Here is a 14,009-nt window from a genome sequence, read left to right on the forward strand (position 1 = left end):
TGGTGCTAGGTGAAAGGCTTTGGAGAAAGCGTTTGGTGAAAGGCTTGGAATATTTTGTCTTGACAAAAGTTAGACCTACTCAAGCATCTTGATTTAAAGAACTCTGCTCTAGCAGCATCCAGTGTAAATGATAAAAATCACAGTTCTTATATTGGATCATAACAAATGTTCTCCCTGTTTGGTTACTAACAACGGAAACTTGTATGCTCACATTGGCTTGTTTTGTTTTCTGTATGTTGGGTCCTTTTTATTTTTTATTTTTAGTTTTTAGTTTTTTGCATTTTTAAAATTTTTTATTTAAATTTAATTTTAAATTTTAATTTATTTAAATTTATTTATTTAATTTATTTACTTATTTTTTATTATGATATGTTAGTCACCATACAGTACATCATTAGGTAGAGTAAAGGAAGCATTTAATGTTTCGCTTTAGAGCTAAAATAAATCTTGGTGAGAGGAAAACTGCATTCTAGTCCAAAGGTCAGCAGACTTTTCCTATAAAGGGCCAGAGAGTAACCGTTTCCAGGATTGTGGGGCATGTGATCACTGTCACCACTTCCGAGCTCTGCCGTCACATTGAGAAAGTGGCCGGCGGTACTAGGTCAATCAATGGGCGTGGCCACTCTCCAATAAGCAGGTGGCAGGCCAGATGTTGACTGCAGGCTGTACTTTGCTGACTCCGTAACAATGACTTTGTATACAATGGAATATTACTTAACCATCAGAAAGAACGGTTACCTAACATTTGCAGCAATATGGACGGGACTGGAGGAGATTATGCTAAGTGAAATAAGTCAAACAGAGAAAGACAATTACCATATGGTTTCACTCATTTATGGAACATAAGAAATAGCAGGGAGATTGGTAGGAGAAAGAAGGGAAGAATGAAGGGGGAGTAAACAGAAGGGGGAATGAACCACAAGAGACTATGGACTCTGGGAAACAAGCTGAGGGTTTCAGAGGGGAGGGAGGTGGGGGATTGGGATAGGCCGGTGATGGGTATTAAGGAGGGCACATGTTGCATGGAGCATTGGATGTTATACGCAAACAATGAATCATGGAACACTACATCAAAAACTAAGGATGTCCTGTATGGTGACTAACATAACGTAATAAAAAATTAAAAAAAACAAAAACAAACAAAAAACCCCCAATGACTTTGTGTTGACACAGCAGCAGTAAATTGAAATTTGAAAGAATGCTGCCTGGGGAATAGAGGAGGTCACCTAGGGAGCTACCAGGAGGGGTTGGCCATCCCCTGATGAACTTCCCATCATGCACTTTCTTTAGCTACAGCAACATTATCACTGATTAAACTACGAGAAGGTCGATGGTCCATGGTCATGGGATGTATGATCTCTTCCATTTGTGCATTGATTTAATAATATCACTCTCTAAGGATAGCCCTTTTCTTCCAGATTTTGGTGCATACGTGGGGGGGTGGCATCAAACTGTACCCCCATCCCCCACAGGTTACTTATACTTTATAAAGCTTAAAAAGTAATATCACATAGTAATGGTTTACTGTTCCTTATTCGAGTATGTTTTAATTAGCTAGGACAATAAGCTTTTCAGAGTTATATAGTTCTTTTAGTTGGGGCAATACTATTAATCATAAATTCATCTTGATTTTTTTGTTTTTTATTTTTTATTTATTTTATTTATTTTTAATTAAAAAACTTATTTGTATCATAGAAAATAACATTTCAGAGATGTAAATTCTGAGTATCTCCTAAATACCTCGCCTCTCTAGAATACGGTAAAGGGCTTATAGCAAACAGGACAAAAAAACTGAGAGAATGTTTTGAATAGAAAAAAATGAACGCACTGCTAGAAAAACTTATCAAGTTTAAATAATGATTGCTTAGATTTTCCTTCTGTTGTCAGGCACTAAGTAATGTAACAAAGACATGATTTGAGTGTTTAGAAATTATTCAAATTGGGCTGTCAGGAGAGGTGTCAGAAATATGTAAGTAGTGTTCTGCCCTATCAAAGGATCAGCGGAACCAGTACAGTGTTTCCGTTCATAATAGAAGCAGAGGTACCTGGGCTGGATACTCCCATCAAACTGTAATTACTGAGTTGCTTTGAACCCGGATTATACTTTTATTACATTGTTTAGTACCTCATTATCCTTGGCATAATTTGCTTCAGACTTCTCTTTGTTACATTTTACTATGCTTGAATGACATGCAAACTGGATTTATCGTTAAAATAAGGTTTTTTTTTTTAAGACAAAGCGTGGCTAAATCTTAAATTCTAACCTTCCCCATAGTTTGGACAGCTTTTTGCTATGAAGTGTAAAATATACTAGATTATGAGTTACAGCCTTAACAAAGGAAAGCCTTTTAAAAAATAACGTTAAACCAATTTTGAAGATACATGGTTAAAAGTGCTTATAAATGTATGTCTTTGTGAATGATCCAGAAAGCGTGATATCGTCCCTTGGAATTTAGTTTTGGGGCAAGTCACTTAAATAATAGACATACTGCAGGGTCTCTGGTTCAAGCCTTGAGAACTTACAGACCAGGAGGCATGACAAGGGCCTTCTTTATGTGGTTCGGATACTCTTCAGACCTAGTGCCCTGTGGGTCGTGCTGAGGTCTTTATCTGAAATGCGTTCAAATCTGGTGGATTTGTTAAACACAGAAAAGAAATGTCCTTGACTTGTCTTTCATGTGCTCCCCACATGTCTGGATCCGCTTCCTTCTCTCCCCGAAGATTATGAAGGCAGGCTTTGTCATAGAGATCGAGGAGAAGAGAGCGCTCACTGAACGACAAGTCAGGGACTTCTATTATCGGATAGCAGACCAGGTAAGGAAGTTAGAAACAAACCACAAAAAGCTGCTGTGTTTTCAAATGCAGTGGATTCCTGTAAGTTTGGAACCCTCCTTTTAGAAAAGCAAATGAATAAGTCTGACCAGCCAGATAAGCTCCCATTGTCCCGTTGTCCCTGTTGGCGTCCAGATGATGGTAATGCCAAAGAAGGTAACGACGGGGAAGTCTCCAGTAGGAACAGTGGCTAGCTGAGCAAGAGCGGATGGTCCGGTTGTACTTTGTTGGAATGAAGCTCTGTTCAACCTACGTGCTCTCAGACTCCCTGCATCAGCCTCTGGAAGTGAATATCCAGGCCTTTCCTATAGATTTTATCCCAGGCTGAAGGCTCCTTGTCATAAGCCTCATGGGGCGCTTCAATCCTTTCATTACCTAAAGACCCACATCCCAAGCTGTTTTCTCTTCTGCCTGGGGAGTATAAGAAAGGCAGTGGCTTGGGGGCCAGAAGACATAGCTTCTGGAAATCTCCTGCCCAGTCTGGTAGCCATCAGCTATGTGTGGCTATTTGAATTTAAATTCATGAAAATCAAATCAAGTAAATTGAGAGTCTCAGGTTGCACTGGCCACATTTCAAGGGCTCAGTAGCTGCCCGTGGCTATACGTGTTGGAGAGCCCAGAAGAATATGTTTGTCAACAGAGAAAGTTCTAGTGAACGGCACTATGTCAGCCGGCCGGAACGCTCAAACCGCCTCTCTTAGACCCAGGGAAAGGTTGGACCCGCTGCCTCGGCATCCCTTGGGAACTTTTGAGACGGTCCAATTCCATAGCCCCTCAACCTCCTGAGTCATGAACTCTGGGATTGGCCTTTCCAAATCTGTGTTTTAAAAAGCCCGGCAGATGATTTGGAAGAATCCTGAAGTTTGAGGATGGTTATTAGACCACCTTTAAGATCAATCCCTGTGAGCTGCGAACTTCCATCCTTCAAATATGTGACTGTTCACCGCGGGCGGATCGAGCTCACACTCCCTTGCCTAGTGGTTGGGAAGGGGACGATGTGGGAGTGGGAGAATGGCTGCCTTTTTAGTCTATCTATTTCAGAAGCCTGAAGTAAGCAATTTATCATCTTATTTTGTAGCCTGACTTTGAAGATTTTGTCCTTTTTATGACCGGTGGCCTGAGCCATGTTCTAGTCCTATCTCAGGGAACTGAGGAAGAGCCTGCCCTGGAAGAAACTGAGCCCAATCCTGAGACGGAAGCTAAAGGAATCTATGAGGATCACAGTCCAGGGGTCACAACTCCAATGATGAAGAAGAGGGACAGGTAGCTCGAGACCAGGAAACTTACCACTATACGTTGTGTTAGTAGGTAATGAAGTGGAACGTCCAAGTAGCTCAAAATCTAAGAAAGCACATTTTTTAAAGATTTTATTTATTTATTAGAGAGAGAGAGAGCACAGAGGGAGAGGGAGAAGCAGACTCCCCGCTGAGCAGGGAGTCTGTTGTGGGACTCAATCCCAGGACGCTGGGATTAGGACCTGAGCCCAAGGCAGACTCTTAACCGACTGGGCCCCCAGGGGCCTCCGAGAACACACATTTTTATGTTGGAGCCACAAGTATTTCTTCTAGTCAATCTAAAAAACCATATATACAGCAAAGCTGGAATTTGCCTGAAAGTTTATGTCAAGAGGATTAGAAAGGGAAAAATGTGCCCTGTTTGTCTCCCGAAAGCCGTACACCAGTCTGGCCTCCCAGCCTCGGGCCCCAGGGGTAGATTGGGAGCATGTGTAGTTCCTGCCAGGGCTCTCTCCTCTCCCGTCTCCCCACATGCACTCCCACCTGCCCTGTGTCCTACAGACATGGCGTGTACTCTCTCCCCTTGTTTACTTAAGGCAGTTAGGGGTTATAAGTTGCTAAGAACTAAATGGTGGTATATTTTCACTAATGGGTTTTTAAATATTTGAAAATGAGTAGAAGTACTAGACACAGTGATGGTTTTAGGCACTGCCATTTGTGCCTTTTATTCCTTGGAAGACTCAGAAAGTCCAGTTGACCACAAGAGTCATCAGGGCTATGCCAGAAACAAAGGTGGCTGAGCAGGACCCTGCCAAGAGGAGCCGAGTCCTGAGATTCCCTGACGTGTCTCTTCCCGATGGACAGCGTGTCTTCATTGCATTTTCTGGCAGGCCATCTCCAGAACTTTCCTTGTTGTCTTATTAATGTGTGTCGTGGCTTTTCTTGAGTGGCTGTATCTGCTGGTTCCTACTAGTGTCATACGTTTTAGGCAGCAGGATGACCCTATGGTCATTAGTGCCAAGTTTTACATGGGATCGAGGGGCTTATAGTTAAGTCAACTGCCGACAAAGGGCTTTGTGAACAGTAGTACTTCGTTTTACGGTGTTAAGGGGGAATGGTAGTCAGTGGTCAGAGGGGAGCTTTGGGTGGGTAGAGTTGCCCTCAGAAAGATACCAAACTTCATACCAGAACTTTCAAGCTATTAAAGTGTTCCGTGAAGCGCTCATTGACGCAGCTGGCGTAAGAGAAGTCAGCTTTCTGCTGTGCCGACGTTCGGCTGAGTCTGCCTCACTTCGAAAAGCAGTCGTCTCCAGTCGTTGAATACCGACACAATAAGATGAACGGTTTAGGCCTTTGGCGGGGTGGGGGTGGAGTGAGATGTGCTCATCTTGCTTCGGAAAAGTCTGCAGTGTTTTCTTTCCGAACTTAGAGATTCCATGTGCCTTTGGCCCGTGTTTATCCTGAGCCGCGGCCACAGGCAGGCAGCGTGGAGGAGTGGGGAACATGTTTGTCTGGGAATCCGTTTTCACAGCTCGTGTTCTGGGGGCAGAGCGTAGCAGGTGCCATGCACTCCTACTGTCATCTTTTAAGTAAACCCAGAACCCAAAGGATCAAGGACAAAAGCTCTCATGAGTGATTTACACGTCTGTTCACTTTCTTTCTTTATGGCTACCTCTCCCCCACCCCAAAGTCTCCTCACCTTCCCCTCTGGGTGGTGGTGGGGCTGGTGGGTGAGGAAGGAAGGAAATTAAAAGCAGGGCAATTAGACTGGGAGCAGTAGGTGGCTCCTCCTGTGAACATGAGCGGAGCTCCGCTCCTTGGTCAGGATGATTGTCCCCACAGAGAAAAACTCACATGTGAACCCACATGGTCTGGGAGAACTTTCTGCATGTCAGCAGTAGCCCACTGGGCCCAGTGGCTGGCAGGGAGGAGGAGCCAGGAAAACAGGACACAAGCATCCAGCTTTCATCCAGCTCCCAAATTTGTTCATGATGGTTTTTTATTACAAGTCTGTTGTCTGTTTGCATGTCTGTCTTCTTAATCAGCCTGTGTATTAAGAGCTCAAAGGTCAGAGTTGTTTATCTTTGCTTTCCAAGTCATTCTACAGAAGAGGAAGTTGTGGTTCTCTTAGCTACCTTGTTCAGAGTCAGATAAGTAGTTACTGGCAGTCTTCACTCACTCCTTCATTCATTCTTTTATGCATCCTTCCATTTATCTAGTATTTATTAAGGTCCTACTATGTGCCAAGTCCTGAGGATACAAAGATGGGAGGAAATGAAATGATCTCTAAGGTCCCTTTCAGCTCCAAATCTTTATGACTGAGTGAAGATGTTAGTTCCTACCTCCTATAATATATTGTATTTCTCTTTCCATACAAAGTGTCTATTCTATTCTTGGTAACCTATTTATGTCTGTACATGTCATAACGATAGAGAGCAAGTTTTTCTTTTATAAAACTCTCATTTAAATTGAAGATAGTAGATACAATTCCTAAAATAATCTTTAAAAGTGTTTCTGGGATCAGAGCAGTCTGCTCCCGTCTCCAGACCTTTCTTGCCTCTCTGGAATCAAAAGGAGCCTGTGCTCATAAGCATCTGGCCATAGGTGAGACCTGGAGTTCTGTTGGTCCAGAACTAAGGAGAAGGGAAGGACGGTGTGGTGCTCTCTCCACTGACAGCTTGGTCAGTGCCAGAGCTCAGTCACAGGGGACGAGAACCCAGGGACAGCCACCAGTGTTGGGAAGAACAAACAGACTTGTGACTCCCCAGGGCCAGGTTGATACTGGCCTTCATTGGGCCTTCCTGACCCCGCCCCCAGAAGCCCAAGATGGAGCTGAACAGGATTAACAAAATTGCCTGCCTTTGAGGACCAGCTTTGTGAGGGCTCTTACCATTTGTTCCCACAAGGGAATGACAGCCTCCTCACTTATAGTCCAGAGGCCATTTTTGCCTTTCAACTATAGGGTATCCAACACCTAACATACCAAAATCCAGATGTAAGGCCCGGCAAATCAACCAAGAAAAAAGACTACCTCAGGGACCCTAGCAGCCAGAGAAAGGAAGATCCACACAAAAGTCAAAACCATAAGCCCAGCAAAAAAGAACTGCTAGGGCTGGAAAAATCTTTAAGTAAACTAATAGTAATAGTACTACCAGTACTACTGCTTGAGATTCAAGTGCTATGCACACATAGAAAGAGACCTTCAAATCCGAACTAGAAAATTGTGATTCGAACTCTAAATTCAGTGGAGAATTGGACAGTGTGGTAGTCATTTGGGACTTGAATTAATGACTTGGAAAATCAGATGAAAGAAATAGCTTACAGTCTAGAAATAGAATGAGACAGACGTCGTGAGAGCAAGACAGTAAGCCATGTGGAGAATATACTGGGAAAGCCAATGTGCTAGTAAGAGAAATTCCATACAGAGAAGAAAGAACAGATGAACAAGCTATAATTCGAAGAAGAATAGGGAAAAAAATTCCCTGAAATGAAGAAATGCTTGCATCTGCCAGTTGAAGGGGCTTACAGTGGCCCAGCCTTGACTGATGTACCGAAACACAGACTCGGAAATATCCTGGGAAAGAACACTGTATGCCATTTCCAGAGAACAGGCAGTGATGTGCTCAGTATGTTGGAAACCCCAAGCAGATAATTTTCTTAACACCCCTCTCCTCTGTATGATAATATTATTTTTAGTACCGATACTGAACAAGGCAAATAATGCCAGGAAAAAGCATAAATAGTGAAAACTGTCCTTTGTGAAACATATAAGCAAAAAAATAACAATGAATATTCTAATACCAAAAACGAAACAAGTGATAGGTTAATACTGTTCCGTTATACTAATGTGTTTTCTTAAAAAAAAAATTTCATACATGCGTATTTTAGTCTATCACAGAAATAAAGTGCAAATCTTGTTTGTAAGCCTTAAATTTTGAAGATTTGTCAATGGCATTCTCAAAATGGATCTTTACTGTATATTCATGTTTAATAGAGATACATAAAATTCCTATTTCACAATAAATTCCAGAAATTGCATTCTGCCAATAGCTTTGTCATTTTAGAATTGATTCTTACATGCGGAGTACAAGCTAGAGTACACTGTTTATTAAAGATAAGTAATAAAAATATGCCAACTTGAAGCCTACACATATATTATTAAAATTTAACACTAACCACAGGAATTATTTAGAATGTAGACAAAAGATTTTTTTCAAGGAGGAGTAATTTATCACTAACATTGTTTAGGATCGCTGGTGCGTGGTGATGCTAAAAAAACAGCCCAACTTTTAGTTCAAAATTGGCTTAAGGGGCGCCTGGGTGGCTCAGATGGTTGGGCGTCTGCCTTCGGCTCAGGTCATGATCTCTAGGTCCTGGGATTGAGCCCCACATGGGGGTCCCAGCTGGCTCAGCAGGGAGCCTGCTTCTCCTCCTCTCTCTGCCTCTCCCCCTGCTTGTGTGCTCTCTCTGTCTCTCTCTCTCAAATGAATAAATGAAATCTGAAAAAAAAATTAAATTGGTTTAAAATTTGTTAGAGACAGTGCATCCCCCAGTGATTTGCACTTTAAATGATCCCCTTCCACCAACTGCACATTTGGCAGCAGCTGAGAACAAGTTCCTTACAAGGGAAAAATCTCCAACTGGCATGGAACTTGTCATCAGACCGCTGATGAGAGGAACAGCAGACCCCCTGGCTCTTAATGAAGCCAGGATATCCGTTACCGAGAAGCAAAGGAAGATGCTCAAGGACAGGCTTAGGAATATATCTCCTGAAAAATATTTGAGGGAAGCCTTGACCAAACAAGAAATGAAAAGAGACCCTTCAATATGAGGGAGAAAAGGGAAGGGAAACAGTTCTCCTCAGAGAGGAGAGAGGAAAGCTGAAATGAAGTATCAGTATTTTAAGATTCTTTTTCGAGTTTACAGAGCCTGATGTGGGGCTTGATCTCACAACTCTGAGATCATGACCTGAGCCAAAATCACGAATCAGACACTTAACCCACTGATGAAGATACCCCAAGAAAAACATTTTTAACCGTATTTTATGTTGGTCTTCTTTATCCTCCCATGAAGTCAAACATACATGATTTCATGTAATTGATTTTTGGATTGGTTCAACAAAAAGTTGAGTTAAATACATACTCTTTGATTTGACAGAAAAATGCAACTTATTGTCTATGACATTCAGTTTTTACTTGTTTTATTAAACCACAAAATATTTGTGAACTTATTACCAGTTTTAATGATCTGGCATGGTTATTAAGCTTCGGTTTATAATAATCTCAAATTATATTTTGGATTTCTACAGCTTACAAGAATATCTGGAAAGACAACATGTATCTCAGTTTTGTGATATTGAAGAGAATATAACTGATGTTAACCACTTTATTGATATGTTCTTCCCTGATTTTAAAAGTATGAAAAACCTCAAATTAGAAAAGATCCTGGCATTACTTCGACCAGCTCTCTTTCAAGAAAAGAAAGGTAAGAAATAAATACAAATACACCCTCGTATGTTTATATTAAAAGATATTTTAAAATTTAACATTGAAGAAAAAGCACCCATTTCTTCACGTATGATATTCAGAAGATTAAAATGAGGGGTGCCTGGCTGGCTCAGTTGGTGGAGCGTGTGACTCTGGGTCTCAGGGTTGTGAGTTTGAGCCCCATTTTGGGAGTAGAGCTTACTTAAAAAAAAAAAAAATGAGAAAACATAAAGTGCCTGGGACCTAAAGGGTGCTAGTTATTTTTAACTTTTCCCCATATTCACATAGCAGAGAAACTACGACAGAGTAGGAATACAGACCATAAGGTCACACTATTGATTCTTTTTTATAGCTGGTATATGGAAATACAATTGATATGTGTATATTGACCTTATATTCTTTGACTTGCTGAACGCACTTAGTTCTAGAAGCATTGGTGTAATTTCCTTGGGAATTTCAATGCAGACCAGGGTTTCTCAACTTCAGACCTACTTCCATTTGGGGCTAGATAATTCTTTCTAGAAAGAGGTATATCTGGGGCACCTGGGTGGCTCAGTCAGTTAAGTGACCACTCTTGATTTTGACTCAGGTCATGACCTCAGGGTTTTGAGATTGAGCCCTGCCTCGGGATCTGTGCTGGGCGTGGAGCCCGCTTAAGGTTCTCTTTCTCCCTCTGCCCTCCCCCCCCACCCCGCCCCCTGTCAAAAAAAGAGGTAGTATCATGTGCATTGTAAAATGTTTATAACATCCTCGGCCTCTACTCACTAGATGACAATAGCATTATCCACACCCCCAGTGTGACAAGCAAAAATATCTCCAGACATTGTCATATGTACCCTTGGAGGACAAATTGTCAGGCTGAGAGCTGGTGATGTAAACAATAAATATCAGCTGCAAATTGAGACAGTTTTACCTCTTTCTTTCAAGTTGGTATACCTTTTATTTCTTTTGCTTGCCTCATTGAACTGGCTAGAACTTCCTGTAGGAAGCTGATGAGGAAAAGTGACATGCTTGCTTTGTTCTTGACCTTGTAGCAAAAGCATTCAGTCTTTTTTTTTTTTTTAAGATTTTATTTATTTATTTGACGCAGAGAGAGACAGCCAGCAAGAGAGGGAACACAAGCAGGGAGAGTGGGAGAGGAAGAAGCAGGCTCCCAGCAGAGGAGCCTGATGTGGGGCTCGATCCCATAACGCCGGGATCACGCCCTGAGCCGAAGGCAGACGCTTAACGACTGCGCCACCCAGGCGCCCCAGCATTCAGTCTTTTAACATTAAGTACGATATTAGCTCTATAGACCTTTATTAAAATTTTTAAAAATCCGACCTATTTCTAGATTGGGGAGTTTTTTTAAAAATCGTAAATAGATATTGTATTTTCTCAATTTTTTTCCATATCTACTGTTATGATTATGTTTTATTTTCTTGAGTTTGATAATATGGCAGTTGCTTTGACTTTTGAATATTGGACCCATCTTGCATCCCCAGATAAGCCACTTTGGTTATACATTGTTCTTTTTACGTATATCTGGACTTACTATTTTGTTGCCTTTTGTGTCTATATTTATGACAAATATTAGTCGTTTCCTTTTCTTGTAATGTCTTTATCTGGTTTTGGTGTCAGGGTAATGCAGGCCTTATAAAATGAGGTGAGAAGAAGGTACCCCTATGTCTCTGAAGAAATAGTGTATAATTCATATTACATCTTTCTTAAATGTTTATTAGAATTTACCAATGAAACTATCTGGGCCTAGAGTTTTCTTCTTTGGAATGTTTTAGTTTTGTATTGTTTGCCTTCTTAGACCTTTTAAGATATGGATATATTTTTTAAATGAATAGACCATATTTTAGAACGGTTTTAGATTTACAGAAAAATTAAGACAGATAGTAGTTTCCATATGCCTGTGCCCCCCAACAGTTTGTCCTGTTAACATCTTATATGATGGTGTTACATTTTTATAATTAATGAACCAGTATTGAAATGTTATTAACTAAAAATTCATAGTTTACAATAATGTTTGCTCTTTGTTTTGTACATTTTATGGGGTTTAACAAATGCCTAATTCATGTATCCCCTTTGCAGTATCTGACAGAATAGAATCACTGCCCTAAAATCCCCTCTGCTTCCCCGACTCATCCCTCTCTTCCTCCCTCCTAACTCTTGGCAATCACTGATTTTTTTGCTGTCTCTATAGTTTGCTTTTCCTAGAATGTCATATAGTTGGAATCATGGAGTATGTAGCTTTTCAGACTGATTTCTTTCACTTGACAATATGCATTTAAGGTTCCCCCATGTCTTTCGTCGATATTTTCTGGATCGCTCGTTTTCTGTTAGCACTGAATAATTTTCCCATTGTGTGAATGTACTTAGGTTTATCCAGTTGCCTCTTGAAAGGCATCTTGGTTGCTTCCAGTGTTTAGCTACTATGCATAAAGATGCTATAGGCATTCATATGCAGTGTGTGTGTGTGTGTGTGTGTGTGTGTGTGCGTACATAAGTTTTCAGCTCGGTTGGCTAAATACCTAGGAGCATGATTACTGGATTGTATGGTTAAACTATGTTTAGCTTTGTAAGAAGCTGCCAAGATGCCTTTCGAAGTGGTTCTGTCATTTTCCATTCCAAACAGCGATGAATGAGAATTCCTGTTGCTCTACGTCCTCGTCAACATTTGGTATTTTAGACTTTTTTTTTCCTGTTCTACTAGCTATAGAATGCTATTTCATTGTCTAAATTTCCAGTTCCCTAATGACAGACGCTGAGCATCATCTCATATGCTAGCTTGCTTTCTGTACGTCATCTTTGGCGAGGTGTCTCTTCAGATCTTATGCCCATTTCCTAATTGAGTTGTTTGTCTACTTATTATTGAGTTATAAGAGTTCTTTGTAAATTTCAAATATAATCCTTTATATAAATATGGTTTGCAAAAATGTTTCCAGGTTTTGGGCTCTGTGGTTTTTTTTTTTTTTTTTTAGCAGTCTTTTTCACAGAAAAGTTTTTATTTTTAATATAGTCCAACTTACCAGTTTTTTGTTTTGGCTTCTTCTTTTGGTGTTGTATCTAAAAACTCATTCCCAAATCCAACGTCACCTAGATTTTCTCCTCTGTTACCTTCTAGAAAGTTCATAATTTTGTGTTTTAAATTTAGGTCCATAATCCTTTTGAGCTAATTTTTGTGAAAGGGGTAAGGTCTGTCTGGAGTAATTTTTTTTGCCTCACTGCTCCAGCGCCGTTTGTTGAAAAGATGGTCGTTGCTCCCCGCATTGCCTTTGCTTATTTGTCATAGATCAGTTGAGTATATTTGTGTGGTTTTTTTTTCTGGGTTCTCTGTTATGTTTCATGGATCTCTGTGTCTGTTTTTCACCAGTTCTATGCTGTCTTGATTACTGTAGCTTTATATAGTAAGGTAGTATCAGTCCTCCAACGTGGTTCTTCTCCTTCAATATTGAGTTGACTATTCTGGGTCTTTTGCCATTCTTTATAAATTTTAGAATCAGTAGAACTGACATCTTAACAATATTGAGCCTTCCTATCCATGAACAATGCCTAGGTCTACATTTATTTAAATCTCTGATCCCTTTAACCAGTTTTGTAGTTTTGTCTGTTTATCCATCCATCCATCCATCCATCCATCCATCCATCCATGTTTTTATTTAAATTCCAGTGAGTTAACATACAGTGTAATGTCAGTTTCAGGTGAATCAACACTTTCATACAGCACCTGGTGCTCATCGCAGTAAGCACATTCCTTAATCTCCATCACCCATTGGTCCTACCCTCCCACCCTTCTCCCCTCTGGTAACCATCAGTCTGTTCTCTACAGTTAAGAGTCTGTTTCCTGGTTTGCCTCTTTTCCCCCCCGCCCCGCCATGATCATTTGATTGTTTCTTAAATTCCACATATGGGTGAAATCATACGGTATTTGTCTTTCTCTGACTGACTATTCCTTATTTAGACCCTATATAGATTTTTTTGGATTTCTACCCATGTATTTCATTTTTTGTGTGCTTGTGTAAATGAAATTGGTTTAAGTTTCAAATTCCAATGTTCATTGCTGGTATATAGGAAAGTAATTGACTTCTGTATATTAATTTTAACCTGCAGCTTTACTATAGTGGTCTCTTATTGTTTCCAGGAGTTTTGTTGTTACTGTTTCTTTGGGATTTTCCACATAGACATTGATTTCACCTGTCAACAAAGACAGTTTTATTTTCTCCTTCCAAATCTATATACTTTTATTTCCTTTTCTTGTGTTATTTCACTAGCTAGGTTTTCCAGGATGATGTCAGATAGGAGTGGCAAGAGGGGATATCATTGCCTTCTTTCCAGTCTTAGAGACAAAGCATCCAGTTGCTCTCCAGTAAGTATGATGTTAGCAATAGGATTTTTGTACGTGTTCTTTAGTAAGTTGAGGAACCCTCTATTCCTAGTTTGCTGAGAGTTTTAATCATGAATGGTTGTT

General features: G+C 40.4%; 1 protein-coding gene across 1 annotated transcript in view; it reads left to right on the forward strand.

Moving 5' to 3' along the window:
- The window catches only part of NME8 (NME/NM23 family member 8), a 57,443-nt gene that overhangs the window by 17,095 nt on the left and 26,339 nt on the right, over nt 1-14,009 (forward strand). The window contains exons 9-11 of the mRNA XM_087861197.1: nt 2,722-2,814; nt 3,911-4,095; nt 9,376-9,551. Of these exons, the coding sequence (XP_087717323.1) occupies nt 2,722-2,814; nt 3,911-4,095; nt 9,376-9,551 (454 nt within the window). The remainder of the gene's footprint in view (nt 1-2,721; nt 2,815-3,910; nt 4,096-9,375; nt 9,552-14,009) is intronic.

The sequence above is a fragment of the Ursus americanus genome, chromosome 3 (assembly GCF_024610735.1).
Source record: "Ursus americanus isolate L20-20 chromosome 3, mUrsAme1.1.p, whole genome shotgun sequence".
NCBI lineage: Eukaryota > Metazoa > Chordata > Mammalia > Carnivora > Ursidae > Ursus > Ursus americanus.